The sequence below is a fragment of the Urocitellus parryii genome, chromosome 11, assembly GCF_045843805.1.
Source record: "Urocitellus parryii isolate mUroPar1 chromosome 11, mUroPar1.hap1, whole genome shotgun sequence".
In the NCBI taxonomy this organism is placed as follows: Eukaryota; Metazoa; Chordata; class Mammalia; order Rodentia; family Sciuridae; genus Urocitellus; species Urocitellus parryii.
This window is the reverse complement of record NC_135541.1, coordinates 109,255,474-109,282,801: the sequence shown is the minus strand read 5'-3', so window position 1 is coordinate 109,282,801 and position 27,328 is coordinate 109,255,474. Positions and strand designations below refer to the sequence as shown.

General features: G+C 40.0%; 1 protein-coding gene across 1 annotated transcript in view; it reads right to left on the bottom strand.

Annotated features, from left to right (window-relative positions):
- Window positions 1-1,710: 1,710 nt before the first annotated feature.
- Window positions 1,711-27,328, bottom strand: part of Ttf2 (transcription termination factor 2) — a 39,373-nt gene continuing 13,755 nt past the window's right edge. The window contains exons 8-23 of the mRNA XM_026407287.2: window positions 25,614-25,741; window positions 24,155-24,236; window positions 22,277-22,396; window positions 21,006-21,156; window positions 18,634-18,739; window positions 16,591-16,772; window positions 15,758-15,911; window positions 15,354-15,445; window positions 14,555-14,637; window positions 14,038-14,171; window positions 13,120-13,290; window positions 10,645-10,703; window positions 9,341-9,491; window positions 8,259-8,341; window positions 6,833-6,907; window positions 1,711-4,456 (exon numbers count right to left, since the gene is read on the bottom strand). Of these exons, the coding sequence (XP_026263072.1) occupies window positions 4,312-4,456; window positions 6,833-6,907; window positions 8,259-8,341; window positions 9,341-9,491; window positions 10,645-10,703; window positions 13,120-13,290; window positions 14,038-14,171; window positions 14,555-14,637; window positions 15,354-15,445; window positions 15,758-15,911; window positions 16,591-16,772; window positions 18,634-18,739; window positions 21,006-21,156; window positions 22,277-22,396; window positions 24,155-24,236; window positions 25,614-25,741 (1,916 nt within the window). The 3' untranslated portion in view covers window positions 1,711-4,311. The remainder of the gene's footprint in view (window positions 4,457-6,832; window positions 6,908-8,258; window positions 8,342-9,340; window positions 9,492-10,644; window positions 10,704-13,119; window positions 13,291-14,037; window positions 14,172-14,554; window positions 14,638-15,353; window positions 15,446-15,757; window positions 15,912-16,590; window positions 16,773-18,633; window positions 18,740-21,005; window positions 21,157-22,276; window positions 22,397-24,154; window positions 24,237-25,613; window positions 25,742-27,328) is intronic.

Here is a 27,328-nt window from a genome sequence, read left to right as displayed (position 1 = left end):
ACTTTGCTTCCTGGCCACCTTGAGATGAGGAGCTTTGCTCTACCAAATGCTTCTTGCCACAACATTCTCCCTCCTGAGGCCCAAAGAGAAAGGACCAAGTGACTGCAATCTAAAACTTCTGAAACTATAAAGCCAAATTAAACCTTTCCTCCTTTTGCATTGCTTTTCTAAGGTATTTTGTCATAGCAATGAATAACTATTACACCTTCCAAGGTCACCATCTCAGTCCTCACTTGGGCATCGGGACAGGACTGCAAAATGTCTCAGCCTCTCTGTGTGACTCTGAAACCTTTCAGTCTATTCTGGTGGCTGAGCCCAGTTCTGTTTATTGGTATGAACTTAATATTTTTGGTACCTCCTTACAAAACAAAATGGTGCATTTTCACTAGGGTTTGTGGCAAAAAAGCCTGAGTTAATTAGAAAGACTGTCATGCCCTGGAATGAAGGAGGAAATATTCACATAAAAATAGGTCTGTTGTATCCAGTTGCTGTCCCTTAAATGTCTGGGTTCCAACTATGACAAGACTGGTATCCAGGCCCCCTTTCTTTGGGGGTAGTGCCCCCCCATACACACAAACACCAGCAGTCCTCATGTCCCAAACCCTAACCCAGCCCCAAGTAGCATGCTTCTTCCTTTGAAAATGTCAGTCACTGATCAGAGTCTTGACTAAAAGAATGAGCTGTGCAGAATCATCTCCTTTAATACTTTCCTAAGTGTCCCAAGTCAAACTGCCACATGTCAGCCACGTGGCAGCTGTCACTCAGGAAGCAGGCATGTCTGATCTTGGAAACTGGCTTGCTAAGAGAGATTGCTTCCCGAGAGTGTATGCTTAGGCTGCCTGTTAGAGTCACCAGGAACTTCTTAAAAGTAGACTCCTGGGTCCCATGCAGGAAGTACTGTCAGTCGGGAAAAGTATGGGGGCCAGGAATCCACATCTAACAAGCACCAAAGGCCACTCTGCCTTGCAAAGTCTTTCTTGTGTACTGTGTCACAGAGCGGCATTATCTGAGGTGAACGGTTCACTATTTCTCAGCCTCAACTTCCCAGGGCTAAATGAATGGAGCAATAATGGTCCTCTTGAAGGGGTGGGTTCACTGCTCAGAAGTGGGGCTCTGCTCAGAGGCAACATTTGTAAAATGGTATTTATTCCTATTATTGAACATGGCTCAGTTCATTTCAAGCCCTTGAAGGGGAGTCAGGGGGAAAAAAGTGCGTATTCCACCTGTAATCACTGTCTCTTCTTTCAAGGTCTGGTATCATTCACGTGAGTCCATCTGGTCCCATCCTTTCTTTGTTGGGAGGCTTTTTATTACTGCTTCAATCTCATTCCTTGACATTGGTATTTTAGGTTTATATCTTCTTGGTTCAATTTGGGTAAGGCATAAATGCCTAGAAATTTGTCAATATCGTCTAGATTTTCTGCTTTATTGGAATGTTTCCAAAATAGTTCCTAATGATTCCCTGAATTTCAGCAATGCCTGTGGTGAGATCTCCTTTTTCATCTCTGATTTTGATTTGAATCTTCTCTTTTGGTTAGTCTGCCTAAGGGTTTATCAATCTTGTAGATCAGAAGAATCTTGTGGACATAAATGAAACATTCTCTAGATATCTTTTAAGTCATTTTTTTTATTAGAGAATTTTTTTCCTCTTTTTAGTTTTATTGATTTTATTTTTTTAATTCATGACAGTGGAATGCATTACAATTCTTATTGCACATATAGAGTACAATTTTTCATATCTTTGTATATAGAGTATTTTCACGCCAATTCGTTCATGCCAATTTATACATGTACTTTGGTTTTTTTTGCGTTACAATTCTTATTACACATATATACCACAATTTTTCATATCTCTGTGTGTGTATGTGTGTATCTGTTTATACCCAATTCGAGTCTTCATACATGTTAGGCCCATTTGATTGATAGTATTTTTTAGGTCTGAAGAACGCTGTGCTGGAAATGGCAGCCAGGGATTTGCCATCCTTTCCTCCTCTGGTGATGAATCTGAAATGCCATCTCTATTGGTGTGAATTAGGTCATACATTTGTCCAACCTGGCCAGCCCACTTCCACAAACAGAGTTGGTGTGGATAATAAACATTTTGATAACTGGGGATAATAAACTTTCTTATATATTAAAAAAATATATACAGATGCAATGCTCCTTCCCAGCCTCCACATACTTCCGTTTTGTCCTGTTTCTTTTTTTGTGGTACTGGGGATCGAATCTAGGACTTTGTGCATACTAGTCAAGCACTCTACTACTGAGCAACATGCCCAGCCCTCTGTATTCTTTTCAGAATCCAAATTCTACAACCCTTTTCTCTTCCAGATTCCCCCCATAAATACATTATAAGATGATTCAAATTTGGGAGCTTCCAGAGCCTCATCTGAATGGAGAGACAAAAGCAGATGCGCCATCTTGGAGAACGAGCAGCAAAGTCCTCCATTTGCAAAATGGTCCAAAGTGAGTCATTTCACTGGGGAAAATGAATATATCTGATCTTGTAAACGTCTCACTCAGGAAAAAGCAGCATGCATGAATTTAAAAATAGGCTTCTGGAAAAAACAGTTAGTTCCCTGCTACAGATGGAGGCTAAAGTCAACCAGAGGATGGCATCATTTGAGTCTCAAGAAAAATATCCTCACCAAGCAGGGAGTAGGGCGAGGTCCGGGAGGGTTACTCAGGATTGGTAACCTGCACAGTAGCAAAGACCATCAGCTCTCAGAGGCCATCATTACTTTCCTGAGGCTTATGACATCCAGAAACCTCTTCAAAGACTCATCTAATACAATCCCTCTGCTGACTATTTTTTGTTAGGGTTCTCTTTTTCTTGAAGTTTATGGCCTAAAAACACTGATGAGTCCTGTGTCCAGTGAGATACACAATAACATGCCCATTCTGTGCAGGGATCTGCCTGGGGGCTCCCACTGATACCAAGATGAAGTCAGGCCAGGGACACCCGCTCAGGTCCGCTCTGTGCCTAGTGAACGTTGGCACCCCACTCCTCTGGCCATGACCCAGGGTCCTTATCCCTGTCCTGGACTCCTTACTTTGCCCTGGATGATGAGTGCTCAAGTCACTAGAACATAAAGCAGAAGGAACTAAGATAAAGCCAGGCACAAAATGACATGGGGCACAGGAGGCTCACCAGTCCCAGCTCCCCCCTCAAGCTCCAGGAAAGCACCCACACTGTGGCCTCTAAGAAAGGCATGGGCATGCAGGAGAGTGCCCCAGGAGCACCCTGAATCTCCAACGCTGGCCAGGCAGCCCAGCTAACGGGAAACTAGAATTAGAGCTGAGTCAAAGGCCCAGATCAGAATTCTTCCCACCAGGGCCCCATTATATTTATAAGCCTTTAATATTTGGTCCTTAGAGGGAAGCTTTACTTGAACACTACAGTGTCTCAGTCCCTACTGTGACTGTGTTAACACAGGGTTTTGTTTCTTTATCCAACTTTGAGGAAATATTTCTATCTGGGAAGAACTACACGATTCTAGAAAGAATCGTGTAGTTCTTCCCAGCAGAAATTAGGAAAGTAAGTTTTTAGGAATGTCTCAAATTAAAAATAACAAAAACTAGGTGAGTAGCTCAATGGTAGAGCACTCCTGGGTTCAATCCCCACCACCATCACCAACACAACCTAAATGACATTTGATATTGATATACTACTAGATGAAACAATGATGTAAATACCAAAAAGACATGCTGGTACTAAACGGCACAGATACTTAACATCTATTTATATGCAAAGCACCTCCCTGAAATTAATTCTGAGAGGACTGGACTAATTAATTCTGCCTGGACTGCAATGGCTGCAGAGAATGGCTGGCCACGGGGATCGACGCTGCTCAGCCCAGAGGGACATTCACAGGAGCAGCCTCACCAGCACCAAGAGATGGAAAGATGGGTGGAGTCTGTGTCGGGGATGGTAATAACACTGCTTTTCCCAACAGCTCAGGACGGAGAAGAAACACAGGGTTTTTTGAGCTTTACTGAAGCTTAAATCCAATCTGTGAGAGATGGCCTTCAAAACCATGTAGCTCCAAGGCATTTCTTTATCTGAAAAAATGGATTAATTTCTGTGCCATTCTTCAAATAAACTGATTGATTAACATGAGTGCTGGTTGTTGAATATGATAACCCACCCTCAATTCTAGGGATAAGATTATTCCCCATTTTGAGAGGAGAGCGTTAAGGCTTGAAGGTGAAAAGGAACGCAAGAACAGAGCTCAGGGATCGTGCTAGGGTTTTAGTCCTGGACCCTACCACATCAGAAATGGCACTATTCTATACTCTATAGACAGGACCTTAGATGCCAAAAAGGATTTTGAGGTCAGCCAAGGTGAGCTTGGTGACAGATTCTCCAGACCCTGACAGAACCTGTTGTGCCAGATCTTTCTTTTTTTCCTGGAGCTGTAAGATGGTCTCTTCCACTGTTCCTTCACAAATAAATCTAAAAAAGCAAACAAATAAGCACACTCTCAGAAACTCAAAGCAGTGTATTTATATAACACATTCAAACTTCTATTATGTTCATCTTTTAATGAGATTTCTTTTAGGTTTCCTTAGGATTGAATAAGAACTCTGTATTTAGGGGATCCAAATACACTTGACTAAATATATGCCCATTTAAAATATGTCTCTCAAATAGACTTGTGATTTCATTCTGCAGCTTAGGGTGATTGAGAAAGCCACAAATAAGCAAAAGATATCCCTATTCAAAAAAGTATACAGACTTAGCTTTCACTCAAATAGCTCCATTTCATAGGGTCAGAGGCTTCTACATGATCAAATTTCTGTCAGGCATATGTGTGTCAGTTTAAGTACAAACTGTCTAATTTTTTGTTTATTTCACACACACAAAAAAGAGGTTTTTCAAGCTAAGGAAGTGCCACTGTTGTCAATCACTCATTATTCAACAAGTATGGATTAAGCACCTGCTGTGTATCATGTACTATGCTAGGGATGGGGTGAAGAGATGAATAGAGTTTTGCTCTGAAGGAAAACATGAGATAAGAAAATCCAAGAATAATACAACCTAGTAAGTGTTACAATGGAAGTATGTCTAGGAAATCAAGGAAATTGACATTAAAGGGTTAATTCTTAATGTGTAACCGACCTGTAGGGTTAGCAAGGGTTTGCCAGATGGGATAAGGGAGCAGTAGGTGGGTAGGGAGGGTATCCCAGGGAATGGGAATGTGTGATATATCACAGTTGAATTTTCAGAGTATGGTTATGCTGGAGGAAGATCAGTCATCCAGTGGCAAAAGTCAAGGGGCTGGCAGGGCCAGATCACAAGTGGTTCTGCATACCATGCTAAGACATTTAGAGAAAGAGCCATTGATGAATTTGAGGAGTAAAACCGCAGAATCAGATTGAGGAGTTAGGAAGAGCCCTCCAGGGGTGATGCAAAGGACAGGCATCAGTAGAGCTAGAAAGAAAGGGGTGGCAGTGTGATGGAAAGGAACGGTCATCAGAAACATTCAGAAAACACAACTAGAGGACTTGGCATATGAGAAGTGAGAAAGAGAGAGGAGTTGAGTTTCTGGCCTTTTGATTAGGTAAACAGTGGCACCTCTCACAAAGACAACAAATACAGAATAAAAAGTAGATTTGAGGTGGTGGAAAGAAGCAATTTCAGTTTGACATCTTGACCCTGGAACATGTAATTGTACTTGCTACGTAGAGGGTACATCACAGGTATTCATTTTAGGAGCTGAATATACAAATGGAATAATATATACAGATGAGTGTGTGGGTAGCAGATTCAGATATTTAGCAGGAATTTGGATATCCAAGGCTGGAAGTTTCAGAGACAGTGAAACTATAGATATAGACTTTGGACTTACTGGAGTGGATAGAAATTTTAAGGCAAGGACATACCAGAGTGGGCAGAAAAGAAATTTAAAGAATCAATGTATTTGGAAAAGACTGGAAGTCATGGTGCCCCTTAGCAAGAGCAGCTTAAGTGGAGTGAGAAAGGTGAAAGCCAGTTTGCAAAGACTGAGGAATGAATGGGAGGTAAGCAAGTAAATCAGACAGCAATTTCCAAATTCTTCAGGAAACTTGGTCATGAAAAAGAAGGAGAAAAAGGGCCACAATGAGAGTGCTACATTGTAGCATTACGGCAAATTGTGTTGTTTTTAAAGACAGGAAGGTCTCAAATAGAGGAACATTTGGCAAAACAGTGAGCTTGTGCTCTTTTAAAAGTCAGTGTCATAGAACAATGACTGAGGCACTGTGCCAGACTGAAGGAGACAAAGTTGTGACAACTGCATGCTACACAGGATCCAGGATTTTATTCTGTTGTGCCACTGGAACATGTGGTAAAACTGAATAAGGTCTACTGATAAGATAATAGTGCCACCGTGATAGATTAAAGCAGTAAGCAGTATCATAATTTTAGGAAATGTACACACTAAAATACTTAGGAAAAAGTAACATCATCTCTACAACTTACTCTTTAATGGTCCAGAAAAAAGCTGATGCATATGTTTATGCACACAGTATAGGAGAATCTTTGGTACTCTTTTACTCTTCTTGCAATTTTTCTATATGTATGAGATTATGTCATAATGAAAGTTAAAAGCAAAAAAAAGTGAGCCCCTTCACGGCTTACCTGGACTGTCATACACAAGCTTATTCCTCTCCGGCAGTGACCAAACTACAAGGTTATCTCAGATTATTTGTTTCTTTCCTGACTATGGTATGCCTCAGAAGCATCATGAGTAATGTGATCACCAAATACTTTACATTCTATTAAAACACTACCTAAAGAAGGCTTTCACAAAAACAGACACTAGGAATGGTCCTCAGAGCCCTTACTTACCTGTGTATGACAACATCTTTCTGCTGCCCTACTCGATAAATTCTGTCACAAGCCTGATCTTCAAGTGATGGGTTCCTGTTAGAGAAGGGGTAACATTTAGAGGTTCTGACATCCTACACCAGAGACAGTAAACTATGGTTCATGGGCCAAATCTAGCCCACATACTGCTTTTGTATACATTTTCAGCTAAAAACAGTTGCTTCATTTTTAAAAGGGGTTTCAGAAAATAAAACCCAGAGGAAGATATATGACAAAGAACTATGTGGCCAGCAAAGTCTGAAGTATTTGCAGAAACACTTTGTCAACTCCTATCTTAGGCTACACTGGACCAAGCAAGATTAGTGCCAGCTATCATTTTGCCCTCCAGTGAGAAACTAGAAACTTTAATAAAAACTCTTAGCACTATCATCGGTTGATAACTATAAGTAACAAGGTCAAACCAATAGTCAAATACAGTCTTTAGCTAGCTGGATGACCCTGGGCAAGTTACCTAGTCTCAGCCCTCCAGGCTTCAGATGACTACATATAAACATGAGGACTGGCTAAATGTTCTGAAATTTAACTTTTCAACTTTAGTATTCTATGATTCAACTAAGAACACTTAATTTGTAACCTTCTTTATAGATCCTCCTTACCAAATTGCAATTAGTTTCTCATCTCACTTCTTTAAAATCTTGGATAACAATTCTCCATCTCAGAAAACAGCCTAATTCCTAGTATGCTTTCCTCACTACTATGCACATGGGAGCCTCAGGTAAGATTTAAAGCACAACCTCCTGGAAGATGACAATAGGTTGGTCTGTCTGTACCAATTTGGGCAGCCTGGATAATTAGACACACAATCCCAACAATGGTACCTCTGCAGCAATCCCTGATTGGCGTAACTATAAAACTAGAAAGTGGTAATTAATTATGAGACTTTTCCTGGTCATACACTAACTTACTCATCTTACCAATACTGTTGTGTTCCTGGCATGGACACAATATACAACAAATCCAAAGACTATATTAAGTGTATTTCTAACATAATTAGAAAATTTCTTCACCTTTTAATGGAGCTACATCCCCAGTACTGGAGTAATGCTTCTAAGGTTGAGATTCCCTAGGATTATATGTCTGGAATGTGGTTTTGTGGACAAGTAAAACTGGGCTCTTAGCTACGAGGAAAAGCTGTGCTCCCAGTTTCCAGGGAAATGGATATTAGACTAATGATAAAGTGAATGAGATATTTTAAGTAATCATTTTAAGCTTACTCAGGAATTCAGGAACACTGACTAGCCCTATATCCTGTTTAGACCTGCACCTAAAGACATGTATGCACAGAGGCATCTCCATCAAAGAAGCAGAACACACTGCCTGTTGTCCCTCTAACCCAGTGGTCTCCCTACTATGCTGTGACAACTCAAGATAAATCTTGAATCATTACCAGTGCATATCCAGAAGAAAAAGATGATTTCCTCCAGTTAGGTTTAGACCAACACCTCCAGCCAAGAGAGAGATTAGCATAACCTTCAAAGAGAAACATAACCATTAACTCTACACAGTCTTGGTCTCATAATACATCTGCAATAATTTGGATTTTAAGTGTCCCTCAAAGATCCATTTTGTCAAGACCCAATTCCCCAGCATGGTGCTGTTAAGAGGTGGTGGAAACTTGAAGAGGTGGGGGCTGGTGGGAGGTCTTCAGGTCACTGGGAGTGTGCCCCTGAAAGAAATAATGGCCCCCCATCCTTTTCCCCTTCCTGTCTTTTCCTACTTCCTGGCTGTGAGGCAAGTCATTCTGCTCTGCCACATTTTCCGGCCATGATATGTTGTCTCACCACAGGCCCAAAGGCGACAGGAACCATTTACCATGGACCAAAACCTCCAAAACAGTGAGACATAAACCTTTACTCTTTCTAAATTAATGATCCCAGAAAGTTGTTAAGAGTGACACAAAATAAACACATTTTCCTTTCCTATCAGGTTTAAGCCCAAGATCAAAATAGAAAAACAATGTGTTCCTATCAAATTTTCTCCTGCTGTTATTTTTTAAAACATGCATTGACATCTCCCATGCTTCACCTCTGAAAAAACTCTCACATCTTTAAACTTCCCACTAACCAGATATGTGTATCCCATCAGACCCCTTTCCTCATTTGCCTTAATTCTCCTGCCTATCATTCAACTTTGCATATTTATAATCACATCTGACTTTGTTCTTCCATTTCTTTCCAGGTTTCCTCATATCAAAATCCTATTTATCCTTCAAGGCTTGACTTCTCCACAAAGATTCTCCTGCTCCTAACCAACTCTGCTCTGAGTCTCCTTTTAGTCCTCACATCTTATTCTCTTTAGAGTACTTGTGCACTTTGATAAGGACCCCAATAAATGTCTAATACATTTTAAACACTTGGTGAAATCAAAGCTGTGAATATTTTTAAGTCGAATTGCTGTATTGTCGTGCTCTCTGTATAACTGGGAACAATTTACTCCTTGGTTATAGAGCTCTGCTGTACCAGCTTGTACCTGAGGGCCCCTGCAGTGGTTAAACGTCTCCACCAAGTCCATCCTCTGTTTGGGTTTGACGGAGCCATCAATGGTGGCATAAGTGAATCCATGCTTCTTAAGATGCAGTGCTACCACTTTCAGCATGCTGGTCCACTGAGAGACAATGACACTGGAAAGAAGGAGAAAATAAAAACCAACTCCACTAACAGATTAAACAAACTCATCTGTAGGGTTTTAATGCCCTTGTTAATCTTAAGAGACAAAGAAAGGAAAAAAGTTACCTAAGGAAAAAAGTTGTTCCTACAGTTTGGATGAGTGTCCTCCAAAGACCCACATGTAAGAATAGGTCCCAGGGAGGAAGTGTAAGGAAACGATGTGGACCCTTGAGAGGTAGGACCTAACAAAGTTGCATAGGTCACTGAAGGTGAGCCCACCAAAGAAATCGTGGGATCCCATCTTTTCCATTTAGTCTCTCTCTGCTTCCTGGCTTCTGATTAACCATTTGTTCTGCCAATGCTCCTGCCATTGCCATTTGCTGTTCTCAGAGTTCCAAACAATGGTGCTGCCTAATCTAAGACTTGAGCCTCCAGAACCATGAGCCACATCAAACTTCTCTATATTTCATAAGAAGCCCGTGTTAGTATTTCATGTGGTGACATGAAGCACTATAGGCACACACTTAGGTTGTCCTATAAGCTTAAAATGCTTCCAGTTATTTTGAGACTTCATTCTTCTCTTGTACTACACAAAGTCAGAAAAAAAAATAGTAGAATAAAATAACTACTCCAATTTCCTTTTATTTGGGGGCCTACTGCTCATCCAGAGATCTGTGTTCCTGCAGTAAAAGGACACCATCCTGTGTCACAGAACAACACGGCACTAGGGTTCCTACCTCCCCAAGCCACATTTTTATTAAAGCTTTAAATGTTTGAAGTATTTCATATACACAAACGCTGATGTACAAAATATGTGTAAAGTGTAACAATGAGGAAATAATCCCGGGCTCCCCACCCAGCTTCAGAAGCACATCGGCAGTGCTGCTGCAGCACCCTGATTTTCCTATGTCACTCCCTGGCTTCTTTACTTTTAATCACTGTTTCAGATGCCTGTCTTTCCCTGATCCTCTAGGGATGTCCTTTTCAATCTGTTCCACAAATATTTTAATTAGAAATCTTGGAGAATTTGTGATATAACCTCAGTGCTTTCTGCTGAGCATGACTTGAGGTCCTTGATATAAAAAGCTAAGATTTATGACTATCAGCAATATCAGATTTTCTTGCTTAATTATAACCAATGCTTAGATAATGAGAAAACACATTTACCTCTTTTGGGACTCTGAATTTCTTCGGATTGCCTCCAACTCTGCCAACAGAGATGATATCTGGGAAAAGGTTACATTAACATTGCAAGTTGAAGCAATTCACTTTTCTCCATTTTCTCTTGCCTACATTACTGAAGCTCTATCCTGGAAAGCTTCTAAGCTTCTGGTCTGACCCCTCTCTACCCTGTTCACCCTTCTGTAACCAGGAGCTATTATTAAAATGTAAGCTTGTCATCTTCCTGCCCTGGCTGAAGCCCCTTCCGTAGCTCCCCACTAAGGATAAAGCCCAAGCTCCTTAGAACGACAGGCTCGATCTTCACTGCTCTTGCCTCTGCTTACTGTTCTAGGATCACTTCTTGTTAATGACCTCCTCAAATGGAACTTCAATCACATCAAAAGTGTCCTTCAGAAAGCCATGCCGAGTCTCACCTTTGTCTATTCTGTTCCCTCTAATGTCCTTTTGGGGCCCTCTTCAGGCCCCAAGTATGGATTACATTCACTGTCCGTGCTACTATTTTGTCCCTACTATTATAGTCCTCATTACACTACATTTAATTGCTCATTAATCATCTCTCTCTTCCAGGACTTGATATGCTCCAAGGGGTCAAAGATAGCACATGTTGAATTCATTTCTGTACCCCTGGCCCCTAGTACTGGAACAGAGAAGGTACTCTCTTCATACTTGCAAAAGGAGAAAGTGAAAGAGCTCTACCCACTTTAGGGCTGCTCCAAATGTCACTGAAGGAGAGAACCTGTTCAGATGGAGCAGCAATTGTTAAAGCTTCCAAGTAAGCTCTCTGGGCATTTACCTAAAACCTTCAGGATGCTTTTAAGTCCACATGGAAGTGGTCAGTAAAAACACAGTGGCAAGACTGTGGAGAACAGCTGGGTTTGCTCTTTTGACTGCTAAAGTGAAAGACCTTTCAAAAGCCTCTAAGAGGCTCACTGGTTGAGCACTTGCCTTGCATGTGAGGCACTGGGTTCAATCCTCAGCACAATATAAAAATAATCAAAATAAAGATATAAAAATAATTTTTTTTTAAAATAATTTTTTTTAAAAGCCTCTAAGGGCCCTAGAGTTAATTTCCTGAGTAGTGGAAGGGGAAAAAACTGGACCAGACATCAGTCAGGAGACAAATACAGTTCTTAGACCTCCATGGCTATTCCATGTGGGAACCCATATTCCTCTCAGTAAAGAGGGGCTTGGGCCAGATAAACTTTGAGGTGTGCTAATTCCCACTTTCTAGGCTGTTGTTACTAGGATAACCCAATGCTGCTTTCCAATCTTAATGAACATTCTGATGCTTGGGCAGGAAGAAAAACAAGCACTGTACGTTTGCAGGAACAGGAAGAAAGGCAGGTATGTATGTTTTTAGTTAACAAAAGAACAGAGACACTCATTTGCCAGGTGTCTCAGCATCTTAAGGTTGTGAAAGAAGCCATGAAAAAGCTGGCAGTAGGTCTTTTAAGAAAAATGAAGTGGGGGTGGGGGGGGGGTTGGATTCATGGTCCATGAGCTGGTGTCAAATTTCAGAAAGACTATTTCTTCCCTCATGAAACAACTTTACTAGGTTTGAACCACTATTAAGGGGCTTATGTTTGAAGCCTTGTGAATAAGTATTATCTGATTATCAATGACAAGGAAGACAAAGAGATAGGAATATAAGTTTCTGCTAACTCTGAGTTCTAGGACATGAATGCTAGCCACATGTGGGGCTATTCTTCTATTTATCTCAGCAATTTGTGGCAAAGACCTGAGTAGATGCTTTAATTAAGAGGCAGCGCTTCTTTAAAAAAAATAACAATAATTCCATTCCCTTCATAGTAAACTCCTTTCTAATTTACATTTTTTAAGCATTTCAAAAGAGAGGTTGAGGTTCAAAGTGGCAACTTAAGATCATGACAGAGAGAGAAACAAGGCCTGCTTTCAGGGTGTGGAGATAACAGAGCACATTCCAAGCTGACGGCAAGAGAGGACTCAAGTTACAGAACAGCTCAGCCTTCCAAAAGCTTTGACAAAAATAGAACAGAATGACTAATAAAGATAGAAGGCCACGCAGGAAGCGATACTAACAGATGGAAGCCTTTCAACAAGTCAAAGCAACTGGTGCTCATGTGTATTACACAGTCCCTAGGCTCAAGGCTATGGTTTTCCTTTCAAGCTTTCCCTAAACAAATTGCTCACTTGCTTAGGTCCCATCCCTAGCATAAACCTGGCAGCCTCCCTTCCCGTAATCCCTGACAGAAAACCTGTGTGCATGGCAGAGCTGTTCCAAACCACTCTCTGAATACCCAGTTTGTAATAAGGTTGACTGTTCTTTGTGACATAAAATGATGTTAATACAGTCGACTACTACCATCTAATAGTTCTTCCTCTGTCATCAGATGGCTGTACCCACTGGGACAAATGAGGCACTCAACACAGGGTATGAACGAGAATCCAAATACCTCTTCCAAGAACAGAGGTGACAAGTACCTTGGTGCTCTGTCGTGTGTCTTCGAAAAGTTCCACCTTGAAGGGTGTGCCATTAAGGGAAACAGTAGGAGATGACTCTGAGTCATGGAGTTCAGACAAGGTCAAAGCACTGAGCTGTTCCTCTAGGGACAGGACAAGGCCTTCGCTCTTCAGATCTGCAGGATCCAGGACCTGAGCACAACACAGAAAGGGACAGGAGCAATTGGGCAGTGGAAGCAGCATGCATTATTACTTGCTGATGAGGCTCTGATTGTTCCACACTTCACAGAGCAAAACGCCTTGTAATTTATCTTCAATAATTTATCAGAGAAACCCTCCTTAAAGTGTGTACTTGCAAGTTTTTTTCAACCAATTAAAGAAATACAAAATGATCGAATTTTTTAAAGACTTGGACAAATAATATGATCATTCTCCCTATTTCGGCTAGCATAAAACAGTTAATTAAGCAGCTGATGGTCAAAACACATTACAACAGCTTCTGAAATTAACGCTATATGCCTCTTAATTTTGGATGTGCCTCTATTCAATGTGAAGACAGTTTTTCAATTTGTATAACTACTTGAGTTTTCATATCTAGACCTAAAAGCCTCAATCCTAAACTCCAATAACTAAATTAACCTCATGACATTCTAACATACTGAAGCATTCATGAATTTTCTTTTAAAACAAAATGTGACTTCCCATTCTCAAAGTCTCTAAAGCAAACAAACAGTAATAGTGTGCCTTCTCAATACCACAGGAATCATCAAGATTAATATATACTATCATTTAAAGCAAAATAAACAAGCCCCTCTTCTCTGCCCCACCAAAACATAAAACAAAACAAAACCCCCAAAACACCATTTCCATTGATCCAGCCAACTGGATCCCAGCTGCAGAAGACAGAAATCGTGACACCATGCTAAGGCCTTTTCTTACCGACTTCAGTAAAGAAAGATGGCAGCAACACTGACGGAGCCTCAGCAACTGGGACAGTATGTGGACGGTGCTGGATCTCTGTGAGTCTGCTGCCATGGTCTGCCCAGGCCCACTGGACCCAAACTCCTGGGCCACTTCCAAGAGAGAAGACAAACCCCAGGAAATAGTACAGGATTTAAAACAGAGAAATCTGGGGAAGGATTGGGAACTGGCTGGATCTGAGATTCAGTAATATCATTATATCTCACTTTTATGAAGCCAAATGAAATACTGGTTTTCTATATAGACATACATGTATTTTAACAAAGCAGATTAAAAAAGCAATTATAAGAAGTTTAGACCACCAGCTCTTATGTTTTCAGGTCAGTATATTTTACCCTGGTTTGAGGTTCTTAGCTAAAGTCTACTCTTTCAGACCTAGGATTCACAACTTCTCATATCTGCTATTTAACTAAATCAGAATCCCCATTTTTCATTAGTGATATTTACTTATGAGTAAATGAGTCCCCCAGCTTACCTCTGATGAATGGATTATTAGAGCTTCTTCCAGATTGGTTATCTCTACTTTCATCTCTTTTCAGATAGGACTGCAGAGCAGATCTGCCTCAGATCCAAAAAGAAAATGCACAAATAATGGTCACTAATTGAGCAGGCTTACAATGGTCACTGCTTAACTGTGCTTGCAAGTGGACCTTGGCAAATTATAGAAGTGGACTTGATAAATGATGCCAAGCTCATAGCAAGCACTAGCCAAAGGTATTGCAAAAGAAATAATTATTAAAAAAATTAACTTTTTTAAAGTCAGCTAAAAATATAAAGTATAAATAGAAAAAAAAAATATTTACATTGGAAATGAGAAGTATTAAGTGGAAGAGAACAATCTAGATTTCAGGGAAGGATAAGACTTCTAGTAAAAGTACAAAAAACAAACAACATGAAGGATGGCAAAGCAGTTTTGTTTCTTTTAAAGTCCCAGGGAGATGCTGGGTTAAAGGGCAAAGGGCAAAGGGAAATAACTTTCCAATACAGCCCCAAGTGAAACAGACAGATCCAGTTTTCAGTGACCAGATCCCATGATTCCTATGCAAGGAAGCCAATGAAAACAAGGTTCAAAATTTTGCTTTCAATGTGCGTGTGAGACAAAGATGAGCCAGGGTGAGAAGGAGGAACAAAAGGGAAGAGAAAAGGAATATAGATATCCAACATATCAATAACACCATAAATTCAGTTTAGGGAAAGCTGACCCTCTATTGACTCCCAAGCAAAGACAAGAATAAAACAATGCATGTGAGAAAGTGCTTCTTCACTGCACAAACCTTGATCTTGCAAAAAAGACATTATAAACCAGCTTTTCATCTTCAGAAAGCTTCAAACGGTGCTGCTGAAATTTACGCTGAGGCAGCCTCACCTGGAAGAATAAAAGAAAATGGAAGTTGGGGTAAAGCTATATGAATTAACTAAATGCTACAAAGCAAATTCCCCAGGTGGACACTGGAAATCTAGCCGACCCCTAGGAAGCATTTCCTATCCTTCTGTAGAACTAAAGGAGTGTACAGCAGGACTGCTGGAACATGAGGCACAAGATGCAACCCCAGGCCTCCTCAGAGAAAAAAGGGAGACTAGAGGCTCCTGAAGCACAGCAGATGGCTGTTCAACCCCCTCAGGGATATAGTCATCCTCTTTCCCTGGCTCCCCCAGGGACAGGTAGAAATTTGATTACCAAGGGTTTGCCAGTGGAGTCCAGTTGGTCCTTTGTTCTCCTCAGCAGAAGGCTCTTGGTTAAAATATTTAACCGTTCTCCTCCTTTCTTTGAACCATTATCAACCTGACTTTTCCACAGGGTGAATTCATCAAATGGAGAACAGCGGAGAAATCTTTTTTTGTGGAGAAAGGACACAGAGCAGGGAAGAAAGCAGTAAAGGTTCAAAGTAAAATCAAGGTGAAAACAAATTAGATTTTTTGTTACATCTGTCATCCAATCATTTTTTGAGTAAATTTCACAGCATATTCTGCTAGACAAATCAAAAGGACCTAAATTAATAATGAAAACCACATGATAAAAATGAGTTTCTCCATTACTAATATCTGTATTATCACACCAGGATATATAACCAATAGCTAGAATTTATTCTAGCAAAGAAATTCCATATCCTCTTATGGGCTGACTTGAACAAAATAAAGTATTTTTAAATCATCATTCTTTTCTATTGGCCTCCAGTAAGTTGCAGTCCAGAGTCTAGTACATGTTTTAAAGAAGAAAGAGCCCAAAATATACAGGGGACTAAAGAAAGATGACTTTTGCTTCCTTTATGTCAATCTCTCCTATATTTTTGCATATAGAAGAACTGAATGTAATCAAAGTCCTCTATCAGTCAGTCAATCCATTGATATTTTCTCATAAATATTAGTTATTTTGTCCTTTAAAGACTTACAGGCTTGCCATCTGCTACATGAGATGTTCTGACACACATCAGAGTCTTTATAGTGAGACATGAAATAATGCTGAAGGGTTACAGACAGGGTTCAGAGTTACATGACCCCAAGGTTACTCACTTCAGCAGTGAATACATATCCAACAGGTTGTTTTGTATAGGGGTTCCGGTGACAGCCCAACGGGCACGGGCTTGCAGCTTACACACAGCAATGGACGTCTGCACACGGGGATTCTTCACATTATGAGCTTCATCCAATATAATTCGAGCCCAGACTATTTGAAGCAAAGGTGTTGAGCTGCCCTGGAAAGTGAAATCCAGCAACACTATGGGAACCTGAACATGTCCTCAAGGAGATAAGGGGAAATGACCAACCAGTACTGAGGAGACCCAATCTGACACACTAACTTGCTGAGATCTATTACAATAATCTGAGTCGAGAAACTAGGAGCAGAATCTCTTAACTGGTTCCAATACATAGGCCACTTGAGAGTCTCAGGCCTTGAGAATAAGATGCCCAAGAGCAGAATGTTTTCTAATTTGAATTTTCATTTATTCTTTCAAGCCACATTTTGGCAACGGTTATGGGCTAAGAGTGTATTAGTTATTCAGTTTGCAAATTTACTCACTCCATAAAAATATCTGATAATTTAATAAAAATTTACTTAAAGTCTTAAAATTTACTTAAAGTCTTTGTATCTTACTTAATGTAAGATACAAAGTCAGACATAAAGGGCATGTCCCACCCTTCATGAGCTCAAAATCTAGCAGGGGAGAAAAACAGACATAACTGAAACATGATGTGTAACATGGTGTATATACAGTAAATCACACTACATAACTCAATGTAAGACAAGGGAAATCTAGCTGCTCTTATTCACTGTTGTCATCCTGGATAAGCTAAAATAATGCCTGCCAAGTAAAAAATACTCCATATTTGCTGAATAAATGATATACCATGATATGAGCAAGCTCAAGGGGCTAGGAGAGACATTCAACCAAATGGTAGGAAGGCAGTGGTCCAAAAAGGATGCTTGAAGCAGCTTAAAAAATAATTAACCTGGGCTAGGAATGTGGCTCAAGCAGTAGCACACTCGCTTGGCGTGTGCAGGGCACTGGCTTCGATCCTCAGCACCACATAAAAAATAAAATAAAATAAAGATGTTGTGTCTACCAAAAACTATAAAATAAATATTAAAAAATTTTCTCTCTCTTATAAAAAAAACCCAATTAACCTGGGAAGAGGAGTGGTGACAAAGAACTGTATCAAGAGGGAGAGTAAAGGCGTAACTGTGAAGGAGCACATCAGGGACTACACAACTGCATGTCTGGTGTCACAGGGAGGGAGACGAGGTAGGGAGGAGCAGGCACACTGGCAGAGCAAGATGGCAAAGTGCCTGATACATCATGTAAAGAGGTTTGGAGTTTATCACCAAAGTGATGGTGAACAACTAAAGAATCTGAGAAGTTCGTTATCTGTAAGAAGTCAGGGTAGTGCCATGAGCTGGTAAAGTGTTCTAGAGAGCTCCTAAATACAGAAATCTGTGAGAATCCTGTCCTGGTAAAACCCAAAAGATAGCTCTTGGGACAGACAATACTATATTTGGGGTGGAGGAGTCTCCACAATAATTATGTGATAAAGCCTCTACATCATGTAACAGATGCCCTGAATCTGTCTGAAGACACTCGGGGCTTTTTCGTGGTTATCATTTAGTCTCTGGCCCATCTGAAGCTCTATTATTTGCAATGCCCTTTTCTGGGAGGCAGATGGGAGACAATGAATGAGGGCTTAATACCAAAACACAGGTACTAAAATAACAGTCTGCACACTAAAAATAAAAAGTATCATGAGAGTATACCCCACATACTCTAAGATAAAATAGCAACAAGAGGCTTTCCTGTATTTGTGGGATTATTACCACCATAAAGCAGTGTAGTTAACTTTAGCTCTAAAAGACAGCTGAATACTGTGCCAAGTATCAACTTTTATCACTGAAGTTGTTATCTAGGACAAGAGGGACAGAATACAGACAGAACTACTCATTTCCACAAGGGGAAGAACACTAGAGCACTGCTGCAAATTCCTTAGCTATCTCTGAGGCTGTAAAGACTCCCATTAAATGACATGTGGCTCCAACTATTTGCCTAGCAACCCAAGCCTCACCTTTACCCTGAGGTTTGCACCTGGAACCTCTGTCTCCTGCTTCCCTGTGGGAATCTCCTTGGCCAGAAGGCTGTAAGTAGTAATCACGATGTCATACATAGAGAGTCTGCATAGATACAACAAAAAACAAACAGTAAACAATCCCTCTATGGACAAGAGGCAGATTTGGTGTCTTTGCATAAATGCCCAGGGCTAGAAGGATAGACAGCAGAATCAATGAACTTATATCCTTAACACACACATAAGCACACACACATACACACAAAATTTTGAAGAGGTAAACTTTACCCAGTTAGTTTTCCTATCTCTAACCTCTGGTCATTTTTACAGTCTGCTCACTACAGCTACAACAGCCTACCTTTTCCTATCCAATGAGCCAGAAAGGAAAATCTCATATTAAGCTTGATATGACCTGGCCAGAACAGAAAGGACAGGGTTGGGAATGAACATTCAATAGTGATTTTTGAAATGAACTATGATAAAGCCTCAGAGAAAAAATAAACCCTGAAAACACTGCTGAGCTCACATCAATGATGCCTTCTGCCGACCACTCCTGGTTATAAAGACTTGTGAAAACCCATTAATTAGCTCTGATATTTAGCTATAAAAGTGAATGCTATAGGGGCTGGGATTATGGCTCAGCGGTAGAGCCCTCGCCTAGCACATGCAGAGCACTGGGTTCAATCCTCAGAACCACATAAAAATAAAATAAAGGTAATGTGTCCAAATACAACTAAAAAACTAAATATTTTTAAAAAGTACATGCTATAACTTTCAGTTTACCTTCCCTATGCTCTTTACATGTAAAGATTTTTATTACAGACATACATCTTATTCCAATGAATATTGTGTACTTGACAGAACTGCAATAAATACTTCTGATAAAAATTACATGCCTAATTCAGAAAGGCAACAATGCCCATAAGCTGCCTCATCATCATATATAAAGAAGTATAATTGACAATAATTCCAATCAGTCAACTAGCACATTCTGAACAACAAAACAGTTATGCTCAAAGTGCAAATCAAGTGAGATCAAATTTACTTCCAAAGGCAGACAATTTAAGTACTCTGTTCCAAGGAAGACCTGCAGGCCCACCATTGCTGCCACAACACCTCCTGTCTGCTGAAGTGACCAGTCATGAAAGTTGTACTATAACACCAAAGGTCAATAATCTGGCAATATATTCACCAAAGACTGCTGCCCTGTTTTTTAGGAGATTAAAAAAAACCCAGTATGAAAGGATAAAGAGAGAGATTACTAATAAGAAGAGAAAACTTTGATTATAGGAGCATCTTTGATTATAATCTCATCTTTGATTACAGGAACAAGTATTCACCCCAGATCCTCACATTATAATTAGGAAAGGAAAAATTTCCTTTAGAACCAAAAGACAGGGCTGGGGATGTAGTCCAGTGGTAGAGAACTTACTCAGCATGCCAAAATTTCCTAGCAACACACACACACACACAACCCAAGAGAAACACTAGGACTAACATTACCATCTGGGGTAATCTTTCCTCCTTCCCAAGAATCCCCTTAGGAATTTATAATTAGGCTTAATCAATCTACAATCTTTTTTGTTTTGCTGGGGATTGAACCCAGGGCCTTCCTTGTACATGCTAGACACGTGCTCTGCCACTGATGTAAGTCCTTCGCACTGAATTTTCTAAACTCTTAAGTCTAAAACTTTTTAGATGGTTTCTGTATGAAAAATACAGCCACTAGAAAACATGCGCATGCGCGCACGCGCGCACGCACGCACACACACACACACACACAGCCTTAGAATTTTTATCAAGTTACTCTACAATACTGGGACAGTTCCATTCACACCAACAAGAAAAGAAAATAAGAATGTGCGTTCTTTAGCAACCTAGAGGTGTGACATATCCTCATTTACCAGAGAAAGTGGCTGCCACCTAGCTGACAACTCAGGTATCTCAGGCCTCTTACATGGTAGCTTTTGTTGGGGATAGTGACAGGATATGACACAAAAGAACACCATTGTCTCAAGATGTGTCTCTTAGTACAGGGCAAAGACTGTGTGGTGATAAGAATGAATCGGCTGGGCTGGGGATGTGGCTCAAGTGGTAGCGAGCTCGCCTGACATGCGTGTGGCTTGGGTTTGATCCTCAGCACCACATACAAACAAAGATGCTGTGTCCGCTGAAAAAACTAAAAAATAAATATTAAAATTCTCTCTCTCTCTCTCTCAAAAAAAAAAAAAAAAAAAAAAAAGAATGAATCATCTGTCTTTGGTCTTCACACGTGGTCAGTCCCAAGTCAAGAACCAGGGAAAGCAAGAATGTCAACAGGGCCCTTGGCCAAGGGGCCAGGGGCCCCAAGCCTGCAGCACTTCTGCACTTACGCTTTCGCAGTCAGATTCCTGTTTGGCCCATGATAGAGATAGATTCTTAGTTTGTTGCAGTTCACACGTTTCTCAACCTCATTTTTCCAATGATGGATGAGGGAAGCGGGACAGACAATTAGTGTTCCATGGGAAGTAAAGTCAGAGGAGTCTTGAGGGGGGGAAAGAAATCAATACTTAGTTACATTCATTAAATAGCGTTTAACTTCTTTAGGGCATTATCTTTCTCTTGACTGGCTTTTTTCCTTCCATCAATATTTTTAACTGTTGATCTTATTTCTACACAGAGCCGAGAGCGCAATAGGAAATGGAAGAGATGGTTTTTTAAGTCAAGACACGTAACTATTTATTTTCTCCTATAAAAGTGTCAGACAGAAAAGAGAGGCTCAAAAAGCAGTGCCCTTTCACAGAGTGGCCAGGACTAGAACTCAATCATTTCCTTCTGAGTTGATTCAATACAGGGCAGTGTTATTATTTTTTCTGAAAAGTGTAACAATGTATTTCCATGTTAAAATCTAAGTACAAATTACTATTTGTCAATTAAAACACACATATATAAGTGCAAAAGTCCTCTTTCAAGGTGAGTGAATATCAGTTTGGAATAAGAAAGTGATGGAGTATTGTGCCATCACCCACCTCTCTGTGTGCTGCTCTACACAAGCTGCTGCTCCACGTGGGAGCAAGGCCCCAGCTGTGGGCTCATAAGAGGCTGAGGGCAGAGGACCACAGACTTCTGTCTAACCAACTCAGGACAACTATTTGTGCACATGGCAACTTACATGTAGTTATCTATATATAATATTTTAAAAAATATGAGTGAATTTACTACATTTTAAAAACTAGGCTAAGATGGAAATTGTCTATCATCTGAAAGTTTTCTGGAATTTCAGAAATATGGAAAATGGCTTCTACTATGGAAGCTAAAATGTGAATTTGTGACAGATCTCCCTTAAAAAAACTAATACATTAATTTGGATCTACCCTGGAGTTTAGTAAAATAATAATTACTAGGCTCGAACTAAGTCTTCTAGAGCCTTAACCTTCTCTAATTTTTTTTTCTAATCATAGATAAAAAACAGATTAAAAGGGGAAAGAATGATCACTTATAATTAGCATAGTCAGCATCAGAAATGATACCACAGGAAAGCAATGTGATACTGGTTTCCCAGTAGATCAATTCAATATGACCAAAGGTGTCCTTCTGTAGCTTAAGTTTCTCTTCCCAGCTGGTTCATATGACCTAAGAAGTGGCATCAGGTACTTTTACCTACCATCTTTGGAAAGCCATGTCACAGCTATGTTTTCATCCCTTTTTTGGCTTTTCTCTTGATTCTTCTGGGTTAGTATGAGTGCAATCATTGTCAGGGTTTTTCCTAAACCCATATCATCCGCTGGAAAATAAAAACACAATCCAGATAGTGAATTACTTTTCCTAAACCCATATCATCCGCTGGAAAATAAAACCACAATCCAGATAGTGAATTACTTAGGTAAAGAACCATCACAACTTCAATAGAAGCCACCACAGACATTGACCCTGTTCTCTCTGAAGCCAAAGCCATTTTAGTCCCTATTCTTTGCCATCCCCAATTGATTCTTTATCTTCTTAGTTAAAATAAACCTTATCTCTTGCTACTTAGTTAGGGAACTAAACCAAACAATTAGTACTACTTTTTTTTTTTTTAATAATTAAATCTTAAAATGCAGATCTTATCCAAGTCTCCATGTTACACTGTTACCTAACACTACATCAACTGATAACTATTCCTGTTTGATGTCACTGTCTAGTCTTTTTATCTGTCACCTCCTCCAAAAGCAAAAAATCCCAGCAGACTCTTCCCACCATCTACTCTACTGGTGCTACAACACTTCTACAGCTCAAGAGTTAACTCTAACTGGGCATGGTGGTGTGCACCTATCGTCACAGCATTCAGGAGACAGAAGCAGGATTATCACTTGAGCCCAGGAGTTTAAGATCAGCCTGGGCCACAAAATGAGACCTCATCTCAAACAAAAAAAAAAAAAAAAAATTAACTCCAAACAGTCCTCCATGGTCTTAATTTATTCATCAAAGAAGGCCATAATTTAATACTTCTGGGATACTATCATTGTGCCAATTCCTAGTCATTAAGCTTATCTAATTTACTCATAATATTCTATTCTATATTATTTCCTCATCTTATTAGATTAAGACACTGAGGCTCAGTCATCAGGCTGGGCATAGGCTATAATTTGAATTTTGGCTCTACCGCTGTGCAGAAAGAGTCAACATAACAGGTCTGTCTGCTAACTTCTGAGGCCTACTTACAAAGTGGGCCCTTGGCTGCTGTCTGGAAACTCAGATTTAGGAAAGCTTCTCACCATTTCAGAACTGATAAGAGTGGATCACTCTGCCTAAACCACTTGTACAGACAATATGGCTCAAGCTGAACACATGCTTTCTTTCTGGGAGTATGAAACTTTGATAATTCACCAGGCTATAACTGCCTATGTGACCAAAATCCAGGGCACTGAATCTCTAGCAGGTTTCTCTGGCTAGAGACATTTTACATATGTTGTCACAACTAGTGGGAAATTAAGTGTGACCCATGTGACTTCACTAGGAGAAGACTGCAGAAGCTTGTGCCTGATTTTCCCTGGATTTTGCCCTATGTATCTCTTCCTTTTGTTGATTTTGATCTGCATCCTTTACTGTAATAAATCACAGCCATGAGTATGACTATATGCTGTGAGACTTACTGATAAATCACTAAGCCTGTGTCAGAAGCATCTGATGATGTTTGGCAGCTAGTGCTGGGAACAAAAAAGTTAAAATTAGTTGGTGACCTGGCTGTGGCCACTGCTCCTGGAAATCTGGCCTCCAGCCTGGCAATCCACATCTCCCAGAGATTCTAGGATTACCAAAAAATAAACTCCTCTGCCTAATCAGCTAGAGTCAACCACTACTGCTTATAACTGCAACTCTTTCTACAGCTGTGTACTTCTGAGCAAGTTGCTTAATATTTCTATACTTTAGTTTCTTCATTTATAAAAGGGAATCACAATTACCTGCCTAATAGAGTTGTGGAAGGGATCAAATGAGACAACACATCTAGTATAATGCCAAAACATTCAATAACTGTTGGCTCTTACCATAAAACCAAACTTACCTAGAATTCCGCCCTGTGGCTTTTGCCTTTCCCGCCATAGTAACCAGGCTAACGCCTGCTTCTGGTGCAGTAGCAGAGGGACCTGCAAAGGTAACAACCAAATGTTAAGCACAAATTCTTAACGAGAAGCTGTATCAGATCCTGTATGCACAGACTGCAACCTTGCTTTTATTTTCTACAAGTGATTCCTTAAATGTTCTAGTTGTCATCTTTTAAGTGATTCACTTCATCTGTCCTCCCAAGTTTAGGCTGTGGTTTACATCTAATATTCAGCATTTCTAGTCTTTTACTGGTTCGTTACAAGTAGTAATTCTTTTGCATCCGTGGCATCCACTGAGAGTCCTGATTTGTCTGTTTTTACTCCTTGCAACCAAGATCTCTAGTGGTCATCCTATTTTCACTAATCCTTCTGTTGACTTTTCTGATTAGCTCTTAAATTTGACTCTCCTCTTTAACTAACATTCCAGCATTGCTAGTTATAAATTCCAACGGCCCTTTAACTGGACACTTTTTCCTACTCCAGTCTATCTTATAAGCCATGATAAAATTAATCTTCTTTAAACATTTCTGCTCAAAATTCTACAGCAATTTCATAACGTATTTTGAGTTTCTCTAATCAAATTCCTTCACCAAAGGCCACAGCAAGGAGTCTCCCTTCTCAGAACATCACCTGCTCCTCCCAGCTCAGGTACTAATGACTCCTGATCGTTTATTGATACCAATCTCTGTATTTATTCTCTACCCACCTATCTCTCTAATTGTCTAATTTCAATGTTTTGTTTTTATTCACTCTGCTATCTAAAGACTTATTGCTTCTTCAAGGCAAAGTAGGCAACAGATAATTACTGCTCTACAGTGACATTTCCTTTATTTTTAATATCTTTTGTACTTTGTGTATTATGTACATCACATTAAAACGCACACTTCATCACTGCCTTATAGTCACTTTCTAATTGTTTTATATAAACTCCTATTGGTTTACTGCAAATAGCAATTCTTTTTCATCCTTGTGGCACCTACCAAAATTCAAAAAGTGGATATTTTACTGCTACAAAAATTTATTACTTCGTGACTTAAAAACAAGGGTTTTGTGCACACCTGTATACCCAGTGACTTGGGAGTATGAGGCAGAGGTTCGGAAGTTCAAGCACAGACAGGGCAATTTAATAAGACTCTGGCTCAAAATAAAAAGAAAAAGGGCTGAGGATGTAGCTTAGTAGTAGAGTACACCTGCGTCCAATTTCTAAAAAGGGTGGGGGGAAGAGGTTTTGTTTCTGCTCTTTTCACTATTCAAGCATAAAAGGAGAAAATATTCCAAGGAAAGTCACTAAAGCATCTACTTTGTAGAAAAGGTACATGAAGAGAGGACTCTGTATGGCAGCGTCACAGTGGTCTCTCTCTTCAGAGGGACTGGGAGACTGTTAAGAGATACTCTGTACCACGAGTCTTCACAGCTCACCTTTAAGCCGGCTGGATCTTCTGCCACTGCTGTCTCACCAGGACATGACTCCAGTGATCGATGCAGCCTATCAATGGCTTCACTTGTGATTTTCCATACTGAATAAAGGTGATCTTGGTTCCTAGGATCTGCATGCAAGAAGGCATTATCTAAAAGATGTCACAAGTACTATGCTCTGGCTAAGGCTACAAAGCCACAAGTGAATATTTGCAGGTAAAAGATCTGTGACTAAAAATTCTTGCCTCCAATTCACCTGGTCTCACAGGTTTCTCTATCCCCATTGTTTGTTTTTTAAAACCAAATAAACAATATTCTTAACAGTATAAAATAATTAAAAGTGTAACAAAAAATAAGTTAACTCATAGCTTTTATTATTAATATTTGTGTGTGGGTGTGTGTGTTTTTCTAGGGATCTTTGCCAGAGCCTCACACATACTAGGGAAGTACTCTACCACTGAGCTATACCCCTAGCCCAATATATAATTTTTTTTTTTTGAGAGAGAGGAGGGGGAAGAGAGAGAGAGGGAGAGAGAGAGAGAGAGAGATTTTTTAATATTTGTTTTTCAGTTTTCGATAGACATAGGGTCTTTATTTTATTTTTATGTGGTGCTGAGGATTGAACCTAGTGCCCCGAGCATGCCAGGCGAGCGCGTTACCGCTTGAGCCACGTCCCCAGCCCAATATATAATATTTTTGATACTTTATTTTTCATCCTAGAAAAAGTGGTAGAGAAAAAGGTAACACCATCCAATATTTTAGGAAGAAAACATACCTGGATGCAAAGAAAAATCGTGACAGAAAAGCCCAGGCTAGAAATCAGCCATTGACATTTGAGTAGTCAGGGAGAGATGACCCCTAAAGTGCAGGTCATGACCTGAGTGTATATCCTACTGCAGTACTGTGAGCCCACTCCTTCTACACAGAGAACTGCTACAGATATTAGTTAATAACTACAGGTGCCTCAGCTGTTTGCAATTAGGGATGAAGCATTCTAAATAAGAAGTTTCTAGACAAATGAAAATTACTTAAATGTCAAAATGTTTTAAAACTACCTTAATAGAATTTTTTTCCAAGACATTTCACATACTTTTTAACTTATTAAACTAACATAACTTGGACTAGCAGTGTAGCTCAGTGCTAGAGCACATGCTAAGCATGTGCTAGGACCTTGGTTCAACCCCAGCACTTCAAAAAAAAAAGAAAAGAAAGAAAGAAAAAAAACGAACCTTACATAATGTTTCCCTAGGTGACCTGGTCACCACTACATTACAAAATCATGCTGTAACATGAAATGCTCTCAAGGAGCCTCCTGAGCAGTCAAGAAACATACTAGAACAAGTATGTTTCTCTTTTCCCTTCTAGAGTGACCTTAACTTCAAATGCCCTACATCTATTTTTCACCCCTGTTCATACTGCTTTTCAAGGGCCTAACATCTCTGGTAGTTCTCTGTTGGGGGAAACTGGCTTTAGCTCTCCTCGTTCCTTCGAGCCAGCCAACCTGAGCTCCTGCCTCCTGATTGGCCAGCTAGCTCATCAGATGACCCAGTTAAGACTTCACCTGAAAGCTTCATTCTGCAGCTACTTCTGAATTCAAAGTTATTCACAAGGGAAACACTTAGCTAAGTTGGGGCAGAGGCCAGGTGTTTACCGTTTTCTGTGCGTCTATAAGTACCGTCTGCAGTCATATCACTCCTGTGCTCTGCCTTCACACACAT